The following is a 24,656-nucleotide window of genomic DNA, read 5'->3' as shown; positions in this document are numbered from 1 at the left end:
AATTATGCCTTGTGGACTTTGTGTGGTAGACAGTTGAGCTGTCTTACTTCTAGGTTGCTAAATTTTTTTGTTGGGTGAGATACTAGTTTCTAAGTTGGGTGATATTTTCAGGCAGGAAGCAGAGAGAAAATTTCTTTCCAGCTGTGACTGAAATGCTTTTGTGCTTGGCTCTGGGAGGTCCTTCACTGAATACATAAAACTAAGGAAGAGATTGTTGGCATTTCTTGGTAGGTACAAGCTAGGGTTAAATAAATATCTGGTTTTTGAAAGGCAGCACAAAAATGAAAACATGATTTTATTTAGGTCAGAGGGATTAAAAATCTTTTCAAAACTTCATTAGTTTGTTGTTCTAGAGTTGAATATGTGTAAGTAAGAAGGACACTGGTTTGGTGAAGCAAATGTAGCCTGCCAGAGTCTGGGCAAGGCCAGTTGGAGAAGGGTCACTGGGGATGGGGGCAGTCAAATGCAGTGTGAGAGGATGAAGCTGAACCTCTCCATCTCCATAAAGAAGGTTTTCTTAAGGCAGGGCAGAGGACAGCTGGCACTGAATGTCAGAGATGCTGCAAAAGGTCATGTGGTCAGGCAAGGAGGAAATGCTGGGGCTTCTCTGAGCTTCAGAGCTACCTGCTCAGCAGTAACTTCTGGGCATCAGAGCTGGATGGGAAGTACTGCAGTGACCTCCTGCTCCCTACAGTATGAGAGGAAGCCAATTAGGTCCTTTGTAAAAGATAAGGACAAGAGGTACAGCAAGGAAGAGGGCTCTGCTGCTTTCCACAAGCTGTGGGAAAAAATTATTTTTGTCTCTGTAAAGCCCTACTTTAACCCCCACTTTTCAGAAAGAGTTTGGAATCAAAAAAACTTACAAGCTTGCTTGTTTAAATGTGTTTAAGCACTTGGCCACTGGGTGCCATCTTTTGAAGATGGGTAGTAGTCTATGGCTTGATGAGTGTTATTTCATGTGTCTGCCTCTGAGAAGAAAGTGGACTATCAGCAGAAAAGTGTTTCCGATATTTCCACATATGGGAAATAGTCAGTGCAGGGAGAGAGATTAAAATCCAGACATGTGGATTGTTCACACTACTAAGATTTAATGTAAATGCAGATAATAATTAACCAAATGAAATCTATTGTTTTTCTTACCCTTAGACATTCCGTCCTGCTGCAATGTTGATTGAAAGATCATCTGACTTTGGACAGACCTGGCACGTGTACAGGTATTTTGCATACGACTGTGAGAGCTCCTTTCCTGGGATTTCAACTGGACCCATGAAGAAAGTGGATGATATAATCTGTGATTCCCGATACTCTGACATTGAACCTTCAACAGAGGGAGAGGTCAGAGACAATTTTTCTAATATGTTTATTGTGTAGACTTTTTCCTTTTAAATTCAGACTCTCTTATTTTTGAAGCTGAATCTTTCGTTGTTTGATTTTTCCTCCAGGTAATATATCGTGTTCTAGATCCTGCTTTTCGAATTGAAGATCCGTACAGTCCAAGGATTCAGAGTATGTATGCAGTTGCCTTTCAGGCTGATTTGAGAGCATTTCAGCACTTACTTGCTTAGGAAAACCAGTAATCCACTAACAAAGTCATGCATTAGCCCCAGTAGCAGTTTTGAAGTCATATGAATATCTCTGTGTATGGCTCCTTTTCCTGACTCAGACAGTGATGTGCAGGGAAATAAAGATCAGTGATGTGAACTCAAGAGATTGCTCTTACACACTTCTTTGGATCTGGTCCTTTTCTTAATTGATCAGGGATTTGTTTTCATTAAAGACTCCCTTTCCCCAAAATACATGCAGTTGCCAAGAGAAACCTTGGAATGTGATCCTATCATTGTACAGTATTCAGAACGCAAATGAAGAGAGCTACAAAGGTACTTATTTCATTGTGCATTTCTGGCTAAAATCAATGAGGTCATGTTTTATTTTTCAGAACAAAGTAGTGACTTTGGAACAGTTGGCCATGGTAGTTGGCGTGGCTGGACCACTCAGATGTGCTCATAAACCACAACTTGCTGTAGTGTTTGTGCATGGTCATGGCAATGCATGAGAGATCTGTTACTCAATGTGGCTTTAAGAGAAACCTTGTGGGGTGTTTGGCCTGGGGGAACTGCAGTGCTCAGCCTTAACCTGACCTGATTTAATATGCATTCTCAGGCTGGGTTCATGTCCTTCAGTGTAAAGCTACCTGGAGCAAAAGGAAATATGTGAAGTAGAGGAGTGTCTGCTCGTTGCTATTAGTTTAATGTTATTTTTTTTCTTTACTCAGCATTTTAAAGGAGAAACTACTTTCATAGGCTTGAAGTGCTTTGTCAAGCCTAGTTCAAGGCTATAAGAAACTACATAGGATTCACAACATCAAAGTAGATATGTGGATGGTATTAATTACTGCAATATTGTATTCCCATGGATTATCCCTCTAGAAATTCTTTGTATTTGGTCAGTGATGGGGTGTTACTTCTTTCCACAAAATGTAACTAATTACATTTCCTAGGAAAATGAGGCATGTACAAAAGAAGAATTGTCTTTATTTCCAGCTAAGACTTTTTCCAAAAGTCTCAAAAGTATTGGCTCTTGGTCCACTTGGCAGCAGTTTCTTGATATCAAGTCCTTACCCATCTTATATTTTAAAACCCCAAGGAACCAGTGTCTTTTAGGTGGTGCTTTTCTCCTTGCCTTTAACATTTGTGTATGTGCCTGTGCATGTCTATAATAAAATAGACCATTATTTTAAATTATGCATAAATTTACTTATACAGTTATCAACTTGTAGTAAAATAATGTAATTTTTTTTTAATTTGGGGAGTATGAAGTGATGTGTAGGTGCTGAAATCAAATCTGATCTAATCTGCCCATAGGAAGCAGGCTTAGGAAGTCACTCCTGGCTTCCTCCCATTCAAAATATTATCTGGCAAATAATTGCAAAACGGGCTTGCTGGTTAGCTATTTTGTGTGTGTCCCCTGCAGACCTATTGAAGATCACAAACCTGAGAGTCAAATTTGTCAAGCTGCACACTCTGGGAGACAACCTCTTGGACTCCAGGATGGAGATCCGAGAGAAGTACTACTATGCCATCTATGACATGGTGGTTCGTGGGAACTGCTTCTGCTACGGGCACGCCAGCGAGTGCGCGCCCGTGGAGGGCTTGGATGAGGAGGTGGAAGGAATGGTAAATATTCACACTCTTCTTGTCTCTGCCTCTTTTAAGTGATTTGAACGCAAATGTGAAGATGACACTCTGTCTCTCACCTCCGCACGCTTGATTTTCAAACAACAGAACTGTTATAATTATTCCTCCGTGGCAAACACATCTGTCATTATTGGTATTAACCAAACACATATCTCAGATTAGGTGATAATTGTTTTAACGTTCCTTTTCTGATTGTGTTGCAGAGCTGATGAAACTGAAAGGTAGGAATGAAGAAAGGGAGTGTAACCTTATTAGGTCAGAGACCGATATATGAGTTCACTTGGTTACCTTAAAATTGAAGTGGAATAGAGGCATCAAAGGCTGAAACACTTGTGAATCAAACATAACCTGTGTTTGTATTAGTTGTTACCAGCTGAGAAATCGAGATTGTAGCCCTAATAAACACAGGCCCTGAAGGAAAACCCTGATTGCCTCCATGGTATGCTGCTGCACAAGTGCCACATCCCTTGTGGGGTCTGCTTTTCCCCATGCTTTTTGCATGACAAACCACAATAGCACCCTGTTAATGGGTGAGTTATTAACTGGTTGGAGATGTGGGATGGGGTTGTGGGTTGTCCAGGGCTGCAGGATGCCATCGAGCTGGGCATGCTCCACTGCCCTGTGTTTGGATGCGTGTCTTCACTCAAGCTTTGCCTTTAGCATCGTGGCTACAGTGCTGGTAATGCCAGTGGTCTGTGGCAGCAGCTGTCACACAACCACTCTTGGTCTGCTTGGTGCTTGTTCTGTACACAAGGCAAAGGCAAAGCCTGGGGCTTATGGATAAACGCCATCCAAACTCTGTTATCTTTGCTCTGAGGATCAAGGCAGGCTGGAAAGAGGGCACTGGGCTAGTGACCTGCTGATGTAAATAGATGCATGTTGATAGCTAATTAACAGCTAATAAACAGCTAACTTTTAGTTACAAGAGGCTTCTGGGCGGAACTGTGCTCTCCTTGTTTATTTCTGAAAGCATTTATTCTGGCACTAGTTCCAGTAAGGAAAGAAGGACAAATTTGTATGAGGACACTTGGGCAGGTGAAGGACATTCCTATGGCCCTTTATGCCTTTTCTAAATGCAGTTACATGGATTAAAGCCTCTAAAAGTATATGTCCTTTATGTGCTAGCTTTATTTTGCTAAACCATTCATTGTAGAATAGTTTTTTTCATTTTTCGTTTATAGCTAACTCTTTTTTTAATTCTTTTTTTTTTTTCCTCTTTTTTTTCAATTACAGGTTCATGGTCACTGCATGTGCAGACATAATACCAAAGGATTAAACTGTGAGCAATGTATGGATTTCTACCATGATCTACCCTGGCGCCCTGCTGAAGGTCGCAATAGTAACGCATGCAAAAGTGAGTTGGAGTAAAAGGCAGAGCTGGGTGCCGTGAGCGTTACAGGCTGTTGTTTGTGTGTAAAATCCTTCATGTTCGGTTGACACTGGTGTGTCTTTTCTGCAGAGTTGCACTTCCCCCAGGACTCTTACTCCTCTTTCTGTCTTTGTTGTTTGGTTGACACCGCTGTGTCTTTTCTGCAGTTGCACTTCCTCCAGGACTCTCACTCTGCTTTCTGTCTTTGTCACAGAGTGCAACTGCAATGGCCACTCCAGCCAGTGCCACTTTGACATGGCAGTGTACATGACAACGGGGAACACCAGCGGGGGAGTGTGTGACGACTGCCAGCACAACACCATGGGCCGCAACTGCGAGCAGTGCAAGCCCTTCTACTTCCAGCACCCCGAGAGAGACCTGCGGGACCCCGACGTCTGCGAGCGTAAGTGCAGCCCCACTCTGCAGGGTGGGAATGGCCTTGGGATCCCTGAGGAAATCCCAGGTGGGCCTTGGGATCCCTGAGGAAGCCTCCAAGTGGCCGTCTTGGAGGTCTTGAGGGAGCCTAGCTGTGTTTTGTTTTCTCTTTGAGAACCTGGAAATTTACCTGGTCCTTGTGTGTCCAACCCATGCCATGTCATGCAGGAGTGACAGTCTTTCTACGCAGCGGCTGAGTTTCAGTAATTCAGTGTGAGACTTGGCCTTCCATTTTGCAGCAGTTAATAACACATGTGTGATGCTTCCTTCTTAGCTTGCAACTGTGACCCAGCTGGCTCCCAGAATGGTGGGATCTGTGACCGCTACACCGATTTCTCCACCGGCCTCATTGCCGGACAGTGCCGTTGTAAATTATTTGTCGAGGGGGAGCGTTGTGACCTCTGCAAAGAAGGTTTCTATGGCCTGAGTGCCGATGACCCAGCGGGCTGTCAGTGTGAGTAAAAACATATGTTCCTTTATGTGTGATCAAAAGCTCTTTGAGGGGCTGTTTGTGCCAGGAGAAGTTGGTTTGTGGGATGGATTTTTTTTTCCTTTTTTTAATGTTTTGCCTAAAGGAAAAACATTACTGTAGATTTGATGTAGCTTGGAGTCCACCAGCCCTTAAAATCCAGTTCACCATTTGAACCTTCTGGTATATTCAGTGGAAATAGTATAATCCTCCTTATTTCTTTTCAATTTTGAGTCTCTAGGCCAGGGAAGTTTTACTGGGATGGGTGGTGAGCAAAGAATGACATGAATTTCTGTAATGGGGAATTCAGGGGAAAATTTAATGTATATATTTAGGTTGAACACTGTCTAAAATATGACTCCAGTCCTGCTTTTGACCTGCCTGTTTGTATTTCCATGTAGCTTGTGCCTGTAATCCTCTGGGTACCCACCCCGGGGGCAATCCTTGTGATCCAGAGACAGGAAACTGCTATTGTAAGCGTCTGGTGACAGGAAAGCAGTGCAATCAATGTCTGGCAAGTAGTTCACTGTAAAATCAATTGGGAGACTCTGGTATGAGGGGGGCTGGAGTGTGGGAAGCATGGAGCAAGGTGCTTGCCACTGTCTCTGACTGCCTACTGGCATTCAGGATGTAGAGGGCACCGTGAGATGTCAGGAGCCATGAAGTGTGCTGTGTTCTGGGGAGCTGGGATTCATGTCAAGGCAGACAGGAGCATCCAGTGTAATTCCTGGGACCATAAGGAGTGAGACATTAGGATACCTGTGGTTGCTCTGAAAATGAAGGATCTAAGACAGTTCTGCTGAAGTCCTTGCTGGGGTGAAAGACAAAGCAGTCAGGGAAACAGTGTTACCAAAAAAATTGCTTTCTAAACTGGCCATTATTTTAGGCAGGGATTATTTCACACACATACATTTCCATGTTGTGTTTATGCATGCTGGAGTGTTATAGAAACATGCTGTCAGATAACTGGATGTGTTTGTACAAACACTGAGAAACTCTTATCTAGCAGTGAACTGCATGGAAAAACCAAACAAGTCACTCTGTCTGTCTATCCAGCAAGCAAGTTGCAGAGTAGCAGCCCTGCAAGGGCAATGCCCTACACAAATACCCACTGCCCCATGTGTGGCTCTCTTGCCCTTGCAATGGTCAGCAGGGTGGGAGGAGAGCAGGTAGGGAAGTGCTGTTGGTGCTTGTGGGGGTATATCCACAGCCAGGGGAGCAGGATCCATGGGTGGTGGGGCAGTCTGGGACAGCTTGTGCTGAGTGTTTAGAAGTGTTTCTTTGGGTGAGATGGAACTAAGTGAGCCCCCAGTGACAGTGCTGGTGACGTTTGCTCCTGCAGCCCGAGCACTGGGGCCTGAGCAATGACATGGACGGGTGCCGGCCGTGCGACTGCGACCAGGGCGGAGCACTGGACAACAAGTGAGTCCCTGCACAGTTCCTCTCCTGTGATCAGCCAGTTCACCCAGCCTCATGTTTTTGTAACCACAGCATCCAGGGCTCCATGTGCTCTGGGGGAGGATGTGTGATACCCATCTTTCTGCTTCAGGAGGTGGTAGATCTTGATTGTGGCAGAGGTGGCAGGGGCATCCATGTCTTTTCTGTGGGGAGCAACATTCGTTGGTGCCACTGGTGCAAGTGAACATGTAAAACTGTTCTTGGTGTAGTTCTGCCTTTGTCAGCCAGGGTAGGAACCAGGTGTGGGTTAAGCTCTGCCTTGGCTGTAACCTAGGGTATGGTCCATGTCAAAGCTTTGCTCTTACAGGATGAAAGCAGGACTCGGGCATGACATGGACATGGACAGTGACATGGACATGCTGGTGTTGCTTTGCTCCTACATCACCCTTTGGCCAATCTGTCTGCCTACCAGTGCTAAGGGAAGCACAGTAGCTGCACAGTACTGCTCTGTTGTCCCAGTGGTGCTGCATGGAGTAGGATGTAGACCTGGAAGTGCCCACTGGGGAGATGGACATTTTTTAGAGAAAATCAGAAGTTTTGAATATGCATCCATCAGTATCAGCATGGAAAGTTGTGGCTTAGTTGCCCTGTTAGTGGGGTGCTGGGTAGCCAGACTGCTGCTCTGACCAGAGCAGTTCTCTGTGTGCTAGGTATGTGTCCAACTCCTGGCTTGTTAACAGCAGCATGTTCTTTTGCTTTTTTTTTTCCCCTCTCCCCTTCCTTCCATAAACCTTTTGAAATGTCAGGCTTTTGTCTAAAGCCACAGAAGTTTCCCAAGGGGGTGAGAGAGCTGTTTCCCACTGAAGCCCATGGGACCACACTGGGGGAGTGTGGGATCATCTTGGTGTGTCTCCCATAGGTCATCACAGCCCACAGACACCCCTCTGCATCAGGGATTGCCGTGGGAATGTCCCAGGGGCCGTCTCTCCTGTCTGCTCCCCAGTGAATCATTAGCCCTTGGCAGACAGCAGTGTGGATCTTAGGGATTATTTACTCCCCCGTGCTCGCTGCCTGCGCACAGATGGGTTACACCACACAGCTCAGAGCAGCTCCCCCAGCACAGCTGCTCCCAGGGCTTTGGGGTAACAGCCCAGCCGTGGCTCAGCCTGTTTCCCATGCACTGAGCCTGGAGATTGCAAAACCATGTGGGGAGGGGAGGTGCAGCATCCTGGCAGGGGCAGGCAGCAGCTGTGCTCCCCTCCAGCCGCAGGAGCACCACAGAGCCCAGCTCTGGCTCGTGCCTTTGCTCTCTCGCGTCATCGGGAAGGGGGAGCTGTGCTCTCCTCGGGGCTCCCCTCCTCAGCTGCTGAATTGCTGCTTCCTGGCTCCCTCTCAGGGTGTGGGATGTAGTGCCTCGCCCAAAATTCATCCCGGTGGTGGAGTTGTTGCCTCCCCAGAGGGGAAGCTTCCCACCTCCTCTTCTGGGACCAGCTAAGGCACTTCTGGCATCTCAAAGTGAACATTTTAGAGAATCTCTGCAACTTTGAAAAAAGTTTCAATTAAAAATTACTCTTTGTCTGGTGGCTTGAGGAGTCTGGAGATTGTTCATGGAAACCAGAGGCATTCACCTTTAGAAAATGTTTCTAAATCCCACTCAAATTTAAAGAAAGAGGTGTATTTTGGTGGACTAAAAAACCTTCCTTTTAAGTGTGATTGAGTGTGTGCAAAATTGCAATGTGATCAAGCGTTCTTTATGATGCAGGACAGACTCTCTACGGACAATAAAACAGCCAAAGGCAGTTTGGGGATAGAGCTGTATTGATAAAGAAAATGTCTCATTGTGAAAGAAGGGGAAATCTGTGTGTCACTCTGGACAGACCTTCTGGTGATGGCTCTGACTGCCCCATGTCACTGGTTGTGTCTGTCCTGCTCTAGAGCAGCCAGGGATGGTTTTGTTCCCTGTGTAGCTGCTGCTGATGACCTGTCTGGATGCTTTGCAGCAAGTGAGAGCAGCTCAGCATCCTGGGGCATGTAGGGTCATGCCTGACACCATACAAACAGATGCACTGCCTGTGTGGCTTGCAAGCTCGGAGCCCAAGCCTGCCCTCGGCTTCAGGGCAGATGTACCTGTTGGCTGGGTCTGGTGGCAAGTAAAGCTCCCAGAACTCCTGTGTCCCAGGGAATCACTCCATCCATAGCATGAAATCCTCTTGCCATCCAAACAGAGGAAACTACTTGCAAACTGCCTACTGGAAATGTTCCTGGTCCATGCTTGCTTCCAACCTGAGCCTGGATGTTGTTTTGGAGAGTGATAGTTGGGTAGAGCCAGGTCTGTAGCTGTGACTGTGCTGCCGTGTTTGTAGTGCAGAGCTGCAGAGCCCAAGAGCCTCTCCTGTGTGCTATGTTCAGAAGTGCTTCTCCTCCTGTGTCATTTAAAATGTCATAGCTCCATTGCTGTCTCAGCAGAGCCCAGATCTGTTGTAAATTCACTGCTCTTCCATTCTAGCTGCTCCAGTGAATCTGGCCAATGCGAATGCCGACCCCACATGTTCGGACGTCAGTGCAACCAGGTGGAGCCTGGCTATTACTTCATTTCACTGGATCATTACATCTACGAGGCAGAGGAAGCCAACTTGGGCCCTGTGAGTAGCAGTGTCAGTAGGCTGGAGTGTCTGGAGAGCTGTGGGAAAGTTGTTTCACCAGCTGGCTCTTGGAAGTGTCTTTTACGCTCTGCTTGTTTTGCAATTAAAATGTGGAAAACACAAAGCTGAAATGTGTCAGAAAACCACTAACCTGTAGCTTTTCAATCTTAGTATCAATAAATAGTGGAGTAATTGAGGGGGGCGGAATTGTAATTTTTCTTAAACCTGTTTTTTTTTGATCATGACTGTACAGTTAGTTTTCTGTCACCATCCCTCTCTGTACCCCACCACATCTACTTCTCCTCTTATCTCAGAAGAGGTGGGACACAGACACTGGCTCTACTCCTTGATGCCACTTCACTGGGAGTGAACAAAGCACATTTAAGCACATTGCCACAGTTTTTATAGTTTCTGTACATCAGTAACATATATTTTATTAATGACTAAAACCATATTGGTTGTCCAAAAACCTATTTACGAAAGTGAGGTTGCCTCTAGCTTGTTCTGCCTGCTGGCATGGTACAATAGGGTCTCTGGCTCTTTCTGTTGCCCATCACACAGCCTTGCTTTCAATTCATTAACAGCAGCTAGGTGATTATATCAATCACTTTTGCCTCCAGCAAGGAGACAGGGAGATGGAAATAATGGTTTCTCTAAAGCAACAGATCCTTGTCTGCCTACAATCAGGGCATTTGGTGCCCTAATTTATTTATTTTGAGCAAAGTGCAGCCACTTTGCAGTTTCAGCCAAGGCAGAGGAGTTTTTGCTCTCATATAACTGCAGAAAGCACAGAGCAGAAATTGTACCACAGCAGAGGGCACATAAGCTGGCACAGGGTTTTTGGTGCATTTGTGTCTGCCCAACTGGAGAGGTTGTACCTGAGGCCCTTCCAAGGCTCAGGGATGGAGAAGCCCAGCACAAAAATCCACCCTGCCAAACAGAGCAAGGGGATGTTCTGCTGGTTTGCCTTTTGAAACCTTGAGAACAAACAATTTTTAAAAGCATCAATATTGAAAAGCTTTCTCACAAATCTGATGATAGAATAAAACTCTGAATTCCCAGGCAGGGGCCCAACACAAGACAAAATGCAGTGGCACAGAGTTGCAGGGATTGACAGGTAGTGCCAAGCCCCTGTGCTCCTGCAGCTGCATGCCCTTGCTCACATCCTGCCTGCCATCCTTTCTGGGGAGCTCTGATCTTTGTGCAAAGCCAAAGGCTAACAACTTACAGCCAGGCTCTGTTCAAAGAGTGTGAGAATACATGAGGGGACATCCTGAATGACACCTATATATGTAGACATTTCCTTGCATTTTATCCCTTTCTACTGAAGCAGCTTCCTTAGGAATGCACAGGATGTTGTTCTATGGAGAGAACTATTTGTGGATACAGATACATTTGAAACAGGAAATTTGAGCATCATGTTTCTATTTTCTGTTACCTTTTTCCTCTTCTTTGCTTTATATAAAAAACAGACAAAACACCTGACACCCCCGACTGAAAAGGGTGACCATGTGTTGATTTGGCTAGGAAATATCTATCAATGATTAGGATCTCTGTTCTTTAGTGACACCCTGCTCATTAAAGCCACGATCTGCTTTTCCAATGCTATTTTGAGCAGTGGTTTGGTTTGAATCAGGCTGGTGTAGTCAGGGAGCAATTAGCACTCAGGCTTGGGTGGTTAATGGAACAGTGATGTGCCAATGCAGTAAATCCTACTGCTACAAGTGCAGTGTGGAAATCTGTATGGTGAATGAGATGTCATAGCTGGTGAATTAGTTACTCATAGCAAGTTTTTAAATTTAATTCTGCACCATAGCAGAGAAATAAATGAAGAGTTGTGCAGTCTTGTTTTGCTTTATCTCTCTTGCATTTGTAATGTTGTTAAGTGAAAGGGCAGTGGTGTGCATGTGTATGGATTTAAAAGAGAATTTGTGTTTTCTGAGATGCCAGCAGTGGATGCTGCAATGCAGAAGTCATCCATCAGCAGAACCCCACACTTCATGGACTCCCATGGGACTTGCAGATTTAATGGATCAGTACTGAAATATCTGTTCCCTGTTTTGTAGGGAGTGAACATAATAGAGCGCCAGTACACGCCAGACCGCACACCATCATGGACAGGCATAGGATTTGTGAGAGTCCCTGAGGGGGGACACCTGGAATTCTACATTGACAACATCCCCTACTCCATGGAGTATGATGTTGTGATCCGCTACGAGCCGCAGGTGGGTCTGTGAGTATGGGCACTGCTGCCTCCCAGCAGGTGCTGGCTGTCCTGGTGCACAACTGACATGAGCCTGGCAGGGCTCAAAGACAGGACAGGTGCTCAGTTAAATATCTGAGGTGTGAAAATCCAAAATGATGTTGACTATTGCTAGTACTATTTGCTTTAGAGTTTGTTCCACTATTGCATTGTTTCAGCACCTGTTTAATGAGCAAATTAAAAAGTGACAAGTCTCATCAGGGCAGATTAGACTATAAATTTGTTATTGGCCAGATCAGATGGGCATTGTGTACCTTAGGAAGCAAATTGCCCATCTTGGATGTTGAATGCCTGCAACCAAGAGTTTGCAAGCAGTTGGCTTTGATAATTTGCAGAGTGAAGGGAAAGAGAAAAATCCCTCCATCTCCTTGCCTATTAACAGCAACTAACTGCAGTGAATACTCAGATACAGGACCCAGAGGTGAGGGGAGAGGAGTCACTAAAGCCCCTGGTGATGCCATGATGCAGATGAGGCTGCTGGCACCTACTCCTTGCTCTCAGCCCACAGCTGCAGCTGGTAGATGCCCCATTGATGCTGCAGCTGCAGCCCCATCCTCCCTGAAGGGCTGCGACCACGCTGTCTGTGCTCACGCTTTTCCTGGCCTGAGCTCTGGATGCTTCCAGGAGTTTATGATTATTACCTGATACTGATGAGCCTTTTTTTTTCCCAGTTGCCTGATCAGTGGGAAAAAGCTGTGATCAGTGTCACACGCCCAGGCAAGATTCCCACAGGCAGTCGGTGTGGCAACACAGTTCCTGATGATGATAATCAAGTGGTCTCACTGTCACCTGGATCCAGGTTGGTATAACTGGATGGGCAAAAGGAGAGAAAAAATAAAGCATTTAAAAATTGAAGTACAATAATGTCACATTTTCAGTTTGCTGTAACCTCTGTGAAAATAGGTGAAAATTAATTTCCAGTAGGTTATAAAAACCACATTTAGTAGTGTGTCTGTAGACTCAAAGCTGTTAAGTTTATTCTCATATTCTGATATGGTTTGTTCACTGAGTGGAGGGAGGGGGAGGTGTTTGCACAGCCTGTGAGTGAACACTGGTTTGACTCTTTACCTTGCTGATAACCTTTTCCGGTTCTGGCTTCCACGAGCCTGCAAACCGCCTCTCTCACGTCGCAGCTTTTGTTCTGCTGGGTCTTGGCTGCTTTCTGTTATCTTGATTGCTCTACAGGGGCACCTGAAATGCTTTATGGTGCCTTTGAAGTAAGGACTGTTTCCTGTTCCTCCTTCAGATACGTTGTTCTCCCGCGGCCCGTGTGCTTCGAGAAGGGGCTGAACTACACCATCCGCCTGGAGCTGTCCCAGTACTCCTCGGTGGACACGGAGACTGAGAACCCCTACACACTCATTGACTCTGTGAGCAGAATTCATTTCAGGGATGCTCTTAAAAGCCTGGAAGTTTGCATCTCCCCTGGCATGTGTCTGTAAATTCAAAGTAGTATTTTGCAGTGTTGTTCCTTACAGCTGAAGTCAGATTTCAGCTGAACAATGTAATGCAGCATAGGTTTCTTCAAAAGTTCCTCCAAGTATGTGAGCTGTTTTTCTGCTAAGAGGCTTTTGAGGTATTTTGCAGGACTGCAGCAAGTCCACAGACCTATAGTTTCTTTGGGGAAGTTAATATGTGTCATGTAGGTAATGAAAATCAATGTCAGTGTCAATCTTCTTCTCTAGAATGGATAAAATTTGGTAGATTTGGTAAGAATTTGTCAGATACCACAAGTATTCCACCAAAACTAGAGAAATACTGTCATTTACATTCCAAATTCCATCCGGCTGTTTGCTTTTCAGCAAAAAAAAGGCTAGAAACTGGGATAATACTGAATTTTCACAATTTTGGTGGAGGCTACTTATAAATAGTGACACTTTGTCATTCTAAAATTGTTTTGTAGCTTGTTCTCATGCCATACTGCAAATCGCTGGACATATTTACAGTGGGAGGCTCGGGTGAAGACGTGGTCACGAACAGCGCTTGGGAAACTTTCCAAAGATACCGGTGTTTGGAAAACAGCAGGAGTGTTGTGAAAACTCCCATGACAGATGTCTGCAAGAACATAATATTCAGCATTTCTGCACTACTGCATGAGACTGCCTTATGTACGTAACCATCTACTCGTAGGGCAAACCATGCCTGGGGGCTGCATGGCGCTTGCGGGCAGAGCAGTTTGCATGGGGAAGGCGTGTACGTGGGATGAGACAGGGGATTCATGTCCTGTGCCACAGTGCTTACTTTCTGCAATGTTTTTCTCTGCTCAGCATGCCAGTGTGACCCTCAGGGCTCCCTGAGTTCGGTGTGTGACCCCAATGGAGGACAGTGCCAGTGTCGTCCCAACGTTGTTGGAAGGCAGTGTGACAGATGTGCCCCCGGCACCTTCGGGTTCGGGCCGAGTGGATGCCGACGTATGTTAAACCCTTGGCTCTGAGCTGTGCTGTGGTTGGGGCCCTGAGCTTATGGCTTGTCATGGGAACTCAGCCCCTCTCCCTCTCTCCTTGCAGCGTGCGAGTGCCACGCCCGAGGCTCTTACAACGCCTTCTGCGATGTGGAGACGGGCCAGTGCCACTGCTTCCCCGGGGTGTACGGGCGGCAGTGCGACCGCTGCCTGCCCAGCTTCTGGGGCTTCCCCAGCTGCCAGCCCTGCCACTGCAATGGCCACGCTGACGACTGCAACCCCTACACCGGGGAGTGCCTCAGCTGCCGGGACCACACAGCCGGACACAACTGTGAGAGGTATGGCACCTGTGCCCTTGCCCTGGCCCCTTCTCCTTCCCCACAGCAGTGTGGGCACAGCAGCTCTGCTGTTCCTCTCTGGTGCTGGTGCTCACAAAGGCGTTAAGCCACAGCAAAAGTCCCTGGGCCTGGGGAGTCAGAGAAGCACTTGTGGTCCTGGAGATTGATGAGAGTGGGGATCTCCTCTTCCCTGCCCACAGCCTTGTGTCTGCATAAATAACCAAGAGCACTCTGCAGGAACCCAGGCCTTTAGCGAGTCATTGCAAGCCTTCTGAGAGGCGTTGCAGTGGCAGGGCTGATGTCCAGCCTTTGGTGTCCTGCTCCTATGCTGGTGTAAGCCAGGCAAATTTGTGTCTGTGGACACAGCTGCTAGGAGTGTGAGCCATAAGGACGTTTCTGCCCTTTGCTTCTTCACAGTGGTATAAAATCTGAGCTTATTTACAGCTTATTTACAGTGTGTTTGCCTGCAGTCCCTGCATGCTGTGTACTCTCTTGTGCAGGTGCCAGGCTGGCTACTATGGAGACCCCATCCTGGGATCAGGTGACCACTGCCGGCCCTGCCCTTGCCCTGATGGCCCCGAGAGCGGACGCCAGTTTGCCAGTGGCTGTTACCAGGATCCAGTCACACTGCAAGTCGTGTGTGTCTGTAGTGTGGGATACATAGGTACTTGGTGGGACTGTGGAGGGGTGAATGGTTGGGTTGAACCTCTCAGGGAAAGGATGTGTTCATGTGGGTTAGATGTGACCACAGCACCAGTGGGTTGTTGCAGGGGGTTACCTCACCTGAAAGGTGCCAGGTGTTTTGTGTGGGTGGTGCCAGCATGGCCATGAACCTCATCTGCAGCAGTGAGGGATGACTGGTGCTGAGCAAAGGGTTGACAGGACAGCACTGGAGCCGAGGGAATGAGCAGCATGCCTTGGTGCCCTAGATGGTACCATCCATGCTCTGCACCCTATTACTATGGTCTCACCAAGTGCTGTCTCTGTTTCTTTAAACACGATCCAGTTAATGCCCCCCAGTAATGGTCTTTATTGCCTTGCTGATGATGGGGCTGCGCCAGGGAGCCGTGATGGCCGTTCCCAGTGTGCCCGTTTGTTCAAACAGGCAATCGCTGTGATGAATGCGCGTCTGGCTTCTTTGGGAGCCCCGATGAGGTCGGTGGCGCCTGCCAGCCGTGCCAGTGCAACAACAACATCGACACCACTGACCCCGAGGCCTGCGACAAGAGGAGCGGGGCGTGCATGAAGTGCCTCTATCACACCGAGGGGGAGAACTGCCACCTCTGCAGAGAGGGCTACTACGGGAGTGCCCTGCAGCAAGACTGCAGAAGTGAGTGCAAGACACGGCTGCACCAGCCTTCTCAGGGGAACCAGTGGGCAGCTAAATGCTTTTTACCTGGCAGCATTTGGTGTGGAGGAAAAACTTTATTACTTGCAGCTGGATGGGGCTCCTGGCTCTCTACGGTTGAGAGGGAGTTCTGAGACAGCATTTACATTTGCTGAAAGGAGGGAGGATTTTGCAGGAGGGAGACTTCTTACCCTGTTGATACTGGTCTCTGTTGATATCTTCTCCAGAGATAAGATGGTGGGGGGAGGGTTTGTGGTTTGACAGTGGGAATGAAGGCTGTGACAGGAAGCTGAAATGGGTGGTGGGGAGGCAGACCCACCTCTCCTGTGGCATCAGGCACAGACCAGCAGGACAGGCGGGTCACTCAGCAGGTGAGCTCACTGTTGGCTAGTTGACCACTTCAAGCAGATCTGCCACCATAACTGACTGAGGAGAGCTGGGCAGACCTGGGCTTTGGTTTTACAGAGGGAGGAATGGAGGAGAGCAGGGAGGGTTGGGCTGGTTGAATGAGGAGGGCTGGGGCATGAGGAGGGCTCTTGAGCAGTGTTGGATGTCATTCAGTGTTGGGTCAGCCAGGCCTGGCCACTGGCATTGGGACATGCCAGTATCTGCCCACACTTCTGTGGACTCAGAGAATGAACTAGTTGTGGAGTCAGGGCAGTCTGGTAGCGAGGGGCAGGTTGACATGGAGGTGCTGTGCTCTTTCCCTCACAGAGTGCGTCTGCAACTACCTGGGCACGGTGCGGGAGGACTGCGAGGACTCGGAGAGCTGTCGCTGTGCGGCGGCCACGGGGCAGTGCCGGTGCCTCCCCAACGTGGTGGGGCAGACGTGTGACCGCTGCGCGCCCCACACGTGGCGCCTGGCCAGCGGCATTGGCTGCGAGCACTGCGACTGCGACCCCGCGCGCTCCCTCGGGCCTGCCTGCAACGAGGTGAGGCAGCCCGGCCTGTGCCCGAGGCTGGGCCGTGTGGCCGAGGCTGCGCCCTGTGGCCGAGGCTGAGCCCTGTGCCTGAGGCGCGGCCCTGTGCTCCACGGCTCAGCCCCTGCTCGGGGCAGGGTGAGCTGCTGAGGGATCACTGATGGGTTTGCTTTTTGCCTTTGACAGTTCACAGGACAGTGCCACTGCATGCCGGGTTTCGGAGGCCGGACCTGCCGGGAGTGCCAGGAGCTCTTCTGGGGTGACCCAAGCGTGGAGTGCTTAGGTGAGTCCAACCCTGGTGCCTGCTCCTTTTGGAAATGTCTGTGTGGCTGAGCATACCATCACAGCCCGGTTCATTGGGACGTCCCTGCTGGGACCAACCCACTTGAGCCTTGGAAAAGAGGGACAAAGGCATGGTGGAGTCTGCCCTGGGGTTTTGGTGCCTTGCAGGATGAGACATGTGGCAGGAGGCCAGGCCTGTGCTTGTCTGTGTTTTTCTTGTCCGACTTTTATTTAGAAACAAACTGTTTAGAAGCAACTCTTCCTTAAGGGTAAGATTGCAATGCTGTCAGGTAAGCCAGCATGATAAGAAAACATATCACAAGCATTTGAGTTTGAGAATTGTTCTGGAAACCAGTTTCCTTTGCCTTTCAATTGTACGTAGCTGAAGACCCCTGTCTCTTGTGCCTTCATACAGAGAGTAGAGATTTTTTTATTTAGTAGGAGACTTTCCTTATATTTCAGATAAAAATAAAGGAGAAAGCAGAGACCATGCAGTGGGTTAGCCATAGCTACATGCTGCAAAACAGAGCACCATGAAGTAGGTTGTTTAGAAAACTGGATGGCCTCTGTCCTTTCATTATAAACAAGCCTGTTCATTAGCTGGAAAAGAAACTTCAAACATTGTCCAGACCAGAACAAACTTGTATCTCTGATCTGTTCAAATAGGAGCCCTTGCCAGGAGGATTTGCAATAGATTTAAGGTATTTTTTCCTGCAGGGAGGAATGTGCTTGCTGTGGTCTTTAATAAATCCCTTACAATAGAGATACCTTAGAGCCCATTATCTTGATAGATAGGCAGGTCACAGCTACTTGGTTTGCAGCAGATGAAAGGACTGGGGAGTTGCCCCAGTTCCTGAGTACATATTGGGTTTCTTGGGGAAAGGATGCCTTTCAGAGGCTGTGTGTGTTCTGACATGGGAAGGGGTGTGCTGACCCTGCTGGCTCCAGGGCAGGGATTGTCTTTTGCTATCAGTTGTCTCCATCAGGGTTTATTGATGGAGTCCATCTGCATACCTTATCGGCAGGGTTTTGCAGCATAGCATCATTTCTGATCTCTCGTGGAGTTTCTGCTGTCTTTTGAACATGTGAAAACCTGCTTTAATTTTTCTGAAGAGACAATATATTCTTCAGAGCCTGTTTTTACCATGTGAGATCTACACTCCCCTTCCAGTCCACCATCCCTTCTGTGCCCTAGTGACAGAGGAGACTCCCTCAGGTGGAAAGGCAGATTTTCCTTCATGATTACATCCAGCAGGAGGTCCCTGTGGCAGGTGGGGAGAGCTGCTGCCCAGGGCTGAGCAGTGGCAGCCTGCAGTGTGATGCTCTGGACAGGCTCCAGGCGTGTGCTGGCTCGTGGAACACATCCAGCCGGCTGGTGCTGCAGGCTCTCCTGGTGTGCTGGGGTCAGTGCCTCCTGCCTGTCTCCTGTCTCTCCTTGGCAAGAAGACAATTGACTTCTCAGCCCTCATTTAGCCCCGGGGAGTGAGAGGTGATGTTCAGGCTGGCAGAGCTGCAGCTGCTGCGTGGGCAGGTAGCAGCTCTCTGGGATAAGCGGGTTGCAAGCAGAAAACTGTGCCATTTAAGGAGCTGCTGAGCAGTGTCCCTGGAAAATAGCAGAGATCTGGCCTGCAGCCAGTGAAGCTGGAACTGAGACAAGGCTTTGTCACAAAGATGTCTGCTCCAGTTGCAGGGAACATGTGGACTCCTGCCATGGCATTTGCCACCTGGTGTGTTCTTGCTGGCCCAAGCAGCCAGTATGGCCACGCTTTGTTCTGCATTCAGGAGCAAGATAGGAACAAATCTGGATGGGGAAGAGCAAAAACTCTGAACCTTGTTAGTGTGGACACAGTTTTCACCAAGCTGGTGCAGAGATGTGGATATTGCTCCCAAGGACTCCAGTGTGGGATCCTCCACTCTAGGGCAAGTGGGTTCTGCTCAAGGTTGGAAACCACAGGGTGAATCAATTACTCCAAGGACAGTGATATGTGATCTCTTCATGAAAGGTCTTTAGGTTGCTGGCATCAAGAAACACAAGCTCCTGATGAGAAATGGGGACCATACTGCTCATGTTGCTTTGACAAGATTTACAATGCTAAAAAATCCCAAGTGCCTGCAAAAATAAGCTCTGGACAAAGCTGTGTGGAGATGTGCAAAATGGCCCATTTAGGACAGGCTGGGGCTGCAGCTCTCCATGTCTCTCAGACACTTGCAGTAGCAGTGAGTTGTGGATGGGGCCCAGGGTCCCAGTACACTCCAGGGGATACCAGGCTCTAGGGCACTCTTCCTTGCCATCCCCATTGCCAGCTGCTGCCTGTGATGTCTCTTCTAGAAACCTTGTTTAGATCAGCCATGGTGAAGCAGAAGCCAGGGAAGGCAGGTTTTTGTACCTGGTGTGGGTGCTGCAGTCTGTGCCCCCTGCTGTGGAGAGAAAATGTCATCTGATGTCCCCTCTCTGCATGTCCACAGAGATCACACTGGCACTGCTGGGCCAGCTGAGGTGGGTGCCTGTGCTTGGACAGCATCGTGCACCCACAGCACTGGCTGCACTTCAGCACCCACAAATGTCCCCTGGGGATTACACACCACAGAGAGCCTGTGGCTGGGTCTGCAGAGCCTGCTTACTCCCTGTGCTTCAAAAAAGCACAACATTCTCTCCCTGAGTTCAACATAATACCTGAAACAAGCACAGCAGAGGCACAGAGGATGGGAATGAGCCCAGCATTTCTCTCTTGGCCTCATGCAGGTCCCTGGGAGGATTACAGTGGCAGGAGCTGTGCTGTGAGCATCACCTGCTCTGGAGGCAGTGCCAGCCCCTTGGCAGGACTCTTCTGCCATTGCTGCAGCCTCGAGCTGGCTGCAGCGCTGCATGAGCCTGCCTGTGAATGTGTGTGTGTGCATAAAAATCCTGCCTAAGGGAGTAAATAATAGCAGTACAGAGTTCATCACATTCAGGTCTCCCAGGCATTCTGCTGGAGCATTTCCAAAGCCTGGCAACTAAAGTGCAGGACTCGGCATGCTGAGTTCTGCACCAGCTTCAACCCACAAAGCACATCTCCAGGAGAAGGCTGCAGGCTCCTGGGAAGCCTGAGATGTGGAGTGGCTGCAGATGCAGCTCAAACAATGCCTTTGCACAATAAATACTTACAGTTTATATTTCATCTAAAATCAAGGAGATGACAATTTTACTGTCATTACTGTTGTAATAAGTTGAACAAGCAGACCAGAGTGCAGTTGGTAGGAGGCACTGTGTGAGATTGGAAGTAGGTGGTGTTGCTCTAGTCCCTTCACAAGAAGCATGTCCTATGTTGGACATGAGTATCAAGACACTGTAAAATCAAAGAATTTAATTGAACTACAATGAAAAAAAATAATGTTTTTTGTCAAATACACACTGCATACATTGACAAGAATGTTGTTTTTCTCAGTTTTTAGTCTTTGTTGTATGGTTGGTGCAGGAACAGCAGTTCACTAAAAATTGCCCTATTGCCATGTAAGAATAAGTTTTGTAGTCTTAAAATTTAACACCTGGATTTAAATTAGTCACATAGACTGCTTTTATAGGAGATGTTTTTGGTGTTCAGAGATGTCTTGTTTCCTTCTGTGAGAAGTGCCTAAAGGAAGTCAGACAAATTCTGTGCTAAAAAAATATAATTTTCACTTGGGATTTCATAATTTTAAATTACCTAGGGTCATAAAGTACTGTAATGTGTATTGATTATTTGCAGAAAATTGTCCTTTTGCCATGGTGTGCTAGCATGTTAAGATGTAGCACAACTCCAGTAATTTTAGACTGGGATCTTACATTAATATTCCTACTGAAAATCATAATGCTGAGGAGTTAGCACTATGCTTGCAGGGTAACTTGAATCAATAGCTGATTATTCAGAAGAAATTTGCTAGCTCTGCAAAACTTTCAACCTTAAAAACTGTTGAATGGTTTTCTTATCACAGTGCCTCACTACCACTGGGAAATTGTGCCAGGAAATCATGTTTGAACAAAACCTTTGTGTTTTTTCTCTGGAGGAGTTAAACATTTGATGCTTGCCGCCCTCAGTCTCAAGCAGTAAAAAAAATATTTCTGGAAAAATGATTTCTATTCGGCGTAGGATGATGTACAACACTTGTTTGTTCCTGAATTGGACACTGATGCTGGTCTTCATACAGCCCATTCAGAATCCATTCTGTCACCTCTGCTCTAGGATCAAGTGCTTTGACACACCCGAGTTTAAATTAAGTGATGTGTAAATATACTGCATATTGAATTAGAGTAGTTTAAATGGAAGTGAGTTCTAAATATTTGAAATAAGAGGAAAAGATAGCAGAGCTGTCAGAGTAGGTAAAAGATAAAGCAATTCTCAGATCCTTTTGAGCTTAAAGCAAACCTCTGAAGCTAGTTACTTGCTTCTTTTGGATTTCTCCTCTTAGGTTTTTACATGAATGCATTTGGTATACATGTTTGAGTGTTACTTCTCTCTTTAGGATCAGGAAAAAGAAGGAGAATAAATGCTCTGATGAAGGTGATACAAAAATTACCCATGGATATTCAGTGTGTGCATGCACATACATGCGCTTGCATTTGTAAACAGATGCAGCTACAATCCTCATAAATCTGCTAATCATCAGATCCTGGCTGAAGAATTTGGCCTAAACTTTTCCAAAAATATGGTTTCCCTGAAGTTGAAGTATGCCACAAAAGAATCACTGATTGAGTGACACACTCAGTTAAAGAAAACAATATGCCCAGTTCCAAAATGACATTTCAAAACAGAAACCTATTGTTTAATTTAGTAAATGCTCCTTTGAAAGCCCTTAAATCTTGGGCCAACGATTTCAAAAGACTTCTTTTCCTCCACTGTGTTTTCCATGGGAGGTACTGCTATGTCCTGCTCTGCTTACAGATTTGAAGCCTGTCTAACACTGATCTTCAGTGCAAGCAGCCGTGTCTGCATTAACTTTCAGCCCTTCACCCTGGCTTTGGGCCATCTGTCTGCTTGAAGGGAGACTAATCAACCATTTGTCTTGAAAGGCATTTCCAACTCAAAGTGGTCAAGGCATCCAAGTATCTTGAAGTAAACTCAACATCTGTTTGATTTTGCAGTGCAAAATGAACTACTTTTCCAGTTTCTTGTAATGTTAGCATAGGGAAGCCACATAAAAGTAGCTTACAGGACTTTGTCTTTCCCTATATCACATATAAGTAGAGTATAAAGATGTTGGTAGCTACTAAGCCACATCTAATCACTTAGAAACATCTGCAGGCACATCTGCATCCCTAGATGTGCTTGTGTGTTTCTTGTTCTTGAAAAAGTTCAGATTAACCAGATATATGCTAATACTGGATATGTTGTATTACTCAGGTGTTACATCAGATTTAGGAGTGTGCTGGTTGGAGCCAAAATCTCCTGAGCAAAGCACTACTTTGAAGGTTGTGTTTGAGTGAGCCTGTTGGGTACAGGACTGCTTCTGAATCCCACCATGGCCATAGGAATAGTTGGACATAACACAGGAGGTGTTTGGGGAATGAGAACTCTGCTGTGGCTAGAAGTGGTGGTGGGTACTTTGGTCAAACATGATACTGAGCATGATGTGCTGGATCACTCTGACTGGTGTTTGCTCTGTTTCTAGCAGGTATCTCTGGTATTCACATCCTAGTTCATTGGCAGTGATACTATAATGTCACAAGAATTTTCTGGTGCATGTGCACCCACCATCTTGAATGATAGATATGTAACTCAGTTGTTCTTTGCCAATCCCGTGCCAGTGTTCTCCAGTGTGTGCCAGCTCAGAGGGCCTCCTTTTCTTTCACATACATCCTGCCACTGTCACTGTGCTTTTGTTCCTTTAGGATGAAGTCATGCCCTTCAGTCAAAGAGACTGAAGCCAGCAGGTTCTTGTCAGGCAGGCACTGCCTGAGGCAGAGGTGAAAGCTGGTACTGAGCTATTTGCCTGCTGGACTGCAGTGTTCAAGGTGCTACTCACTAGGGAGAAGGCTTTACATGACCTTGGCTTGGGCTTGCTTTCCTTCTCTTCAGAACTGGCCACAGCTGGAGTGAGTAGAGGGTTTGATCCCCACCATGGCATAAAGGGGAGGTGTTCCTCTTCAGTGGCTTGAACGTGCTCCTTACTGGGCTGTGAAATGCCTCGTGGAGGTGTCCAGGGCACGAGGTACAGGACTCATCACTAGAGGTGTTAGAGATGGTTAGGGGTGAAATCTGGTGAGGTCCTATATATGGTTAATGTCTTGGGAAGATGGTGAAGAGGAGGAAGAGCAATAGGAAACCAGCACTTTTGAAAGCCATTCTGTATACATTTCATTGAGGGGCTAAGGTAATTCAGAGCCAGGATTGCCTGCTTGTGGGCTTGATAAAAAAATCTTAAAATGGAGAAATAAGACACCGTAATGTTTCTAGCCACCTTGTGCAATTTCTCATGGTCCTGCAAAGCTTGATTTGGGAGTTTTGTAGGGCTGTATTCTTCCAACTGTTGCTCTGCATTTAGAATAAATTACTTCTTTGCTCTTATCATCCCCTAACAGGCAGCTGTGGAGTTTGGGTTTTCACTTTCCAAACAGTATGTTAGTACCTAAATTATTTTCTCTCCTTCCCTAATATTTTCTGGTTGCAGAGAATTTGGAATCCACTTTACCATGTAAATGCTACTAAAGCCATGTCATCTGGCTTTCCTGAACATGCAGGTATTCAGGAGTAGAATTACCAATATGGGGTTACGGGGCTTTTTTTCACATTAAGCCTTTTAAATCTGCAAGTAAATATAGTGATCTGATTTGCCAGCAGCAAGTATTCATGTAACTTGATCAGACCTCAGGATCTTTGAGAAAAACCACATGCCATTTAGCCTTTTTCTATACAGAGGAATTTGGACAATTCATCATTATACCAAGGGCCTTATTAGTTGACAGAAGGGTTAACTGACCTTCAAACAGGAACTCAACGGTTTGCCTGCAGGGAGCATATTCCATGGTGAGTTGACTACTTAAGCACTTTCAATGTAAAGTAAAAACAATCTCTTGTGTCAGGGTATAGTTCAAAGAACAAAAGACTGTTTTGCTCAATTGTGCAGGCAGCAGAAGTTATTTTTGTCTCTTGCCTATCATATTCATGTTGTACAAGAAAGTCGTTTTGTTGAGGAGCGATTTGTTCTGCTGGGGCTCTTTGTGTAATTTTTGAACTGAAGACCACCACTGTGCTCTGGCATTGAAGCAAACAATGTACAGTCTTGAAAACAGCTTTGTGTTTTGCCCTATTTTCAAGGGGACATTTGCTTTGGGTGTGTGAATTGATTTATGGGTTTTGAGCCATTTAACTTGCTTAGAGAATGCCTGGTAAATGGATGTGTCAGTGAGGGGTTTTATCAGGTATGCCAGTCCTTTTCCTGTTTAGGGAACGTGTGCTTGACCTGTTTTGGGTGCACTCTGCTATGATGATAAGTAGATGATGTGCATATTTTCAAAGCCTCTCTTTTTGCTGCTTGCTGCCATCTCTTTATTAAAAGCTTTGCATGTTGGTGATGTCCTCTGCTGCTGCTGCCTCCTGTGTAATTAAGGGGGTCAAGTGGCAGCCTTGCTGCATGGAAATGC

At 46.8% G+C, this 24,656-nt stretch overlaps 1 protein-coding gene across 1 annotated transcript in view; it reads left to right on the top strand.

The window, feature by feature from the left end:
* LAMB1 (laminin subunit beta 1) overlaps positions 1-24,656 on the top strand; it is a 40,300-nt gene that overhangs the window by 2,838 nt on the left and 12,806 nt on the right. Inside the window, exons 3-21 of the mRNA XM_054272574.1 lie at positions 1,147-1,335; positions 1,443-1,506; positions 2,971-3,173; positions 4,428-4,548; positions 4,778-4,966; positions 5,273-5,452; positions 5,869-5,981; positions 6,810-6,889; positions 9,372-9,507; positions 11,574-11,732; positions 12,442-12,569; positions 13,017-13,140; positions 13,674-13,878; positions 14,038-14,181; positions 14,278-14,509; positions 15,010-15,173; positions 15,615-15,839; positions 16,572-16,789; positions 16,964-17,060. Coding sequence (XP_054128549.1) covers positions 1,147-1,335; positions 1,443-1,506; positions 2,971-3,173; positions 4,428-4,548; positions 4,778-4,966; positions 5,273-5,452; positions 5,869-5,981; positions 6,810-6,889; positions 9,372-9,507; positions 11,574-11,732; positions 12,442-12,569; positions 13,017-13,140; positions 13,674-13,878; positions 14,038-14,181; positions 14,278-14,509; positions 15,010-15,173; positions 15,615-15,839; positions 16,572-16,789; positions 16,964-17,060 — 2,971 coding nt within the window. The remainder of the gene's footprint in view (positions 1-1,146; positions 1,336-1,442; positions 1,507-2,970; positions 3,174-4,427; positions 4,549-4,777; positions 4,967-5,272; positions 5,453-5,868; positions 5,982-6,809; positions 6,890-9,371; positions 9,508-11,573; positions 11,733-12,441; positions 12,570-13,016; positions 13,141-13,673; positions 13,879-14,037; positions 14,182-14,277; positions 14,510-15,009; positions 15,174-15,614; positions 15,840-16,571; positions 16,790-16,963; positions 17,061-24,656) is intronic.

This window comes from Melozone crissalis, unplaced genomic scaffold (assembly GCF_028551555.1).
Source record: "Melozone crissalis strain CALT ecotype California unplaced genomic scaffold, PUWL_Pcris_2 ptg000004l_1, whole genome shotgun sequence".
Lineage (NCBI taxonomy): Eukaryota > Metazoa > Chordata > Aves > Passeriformes > Passerellidae > Melozone > Melozone crissalis.
Note: the sequence above shows the minus strand (reverse complement) of the source record. Positions and strands in the feature narration are given on the sequence as shown.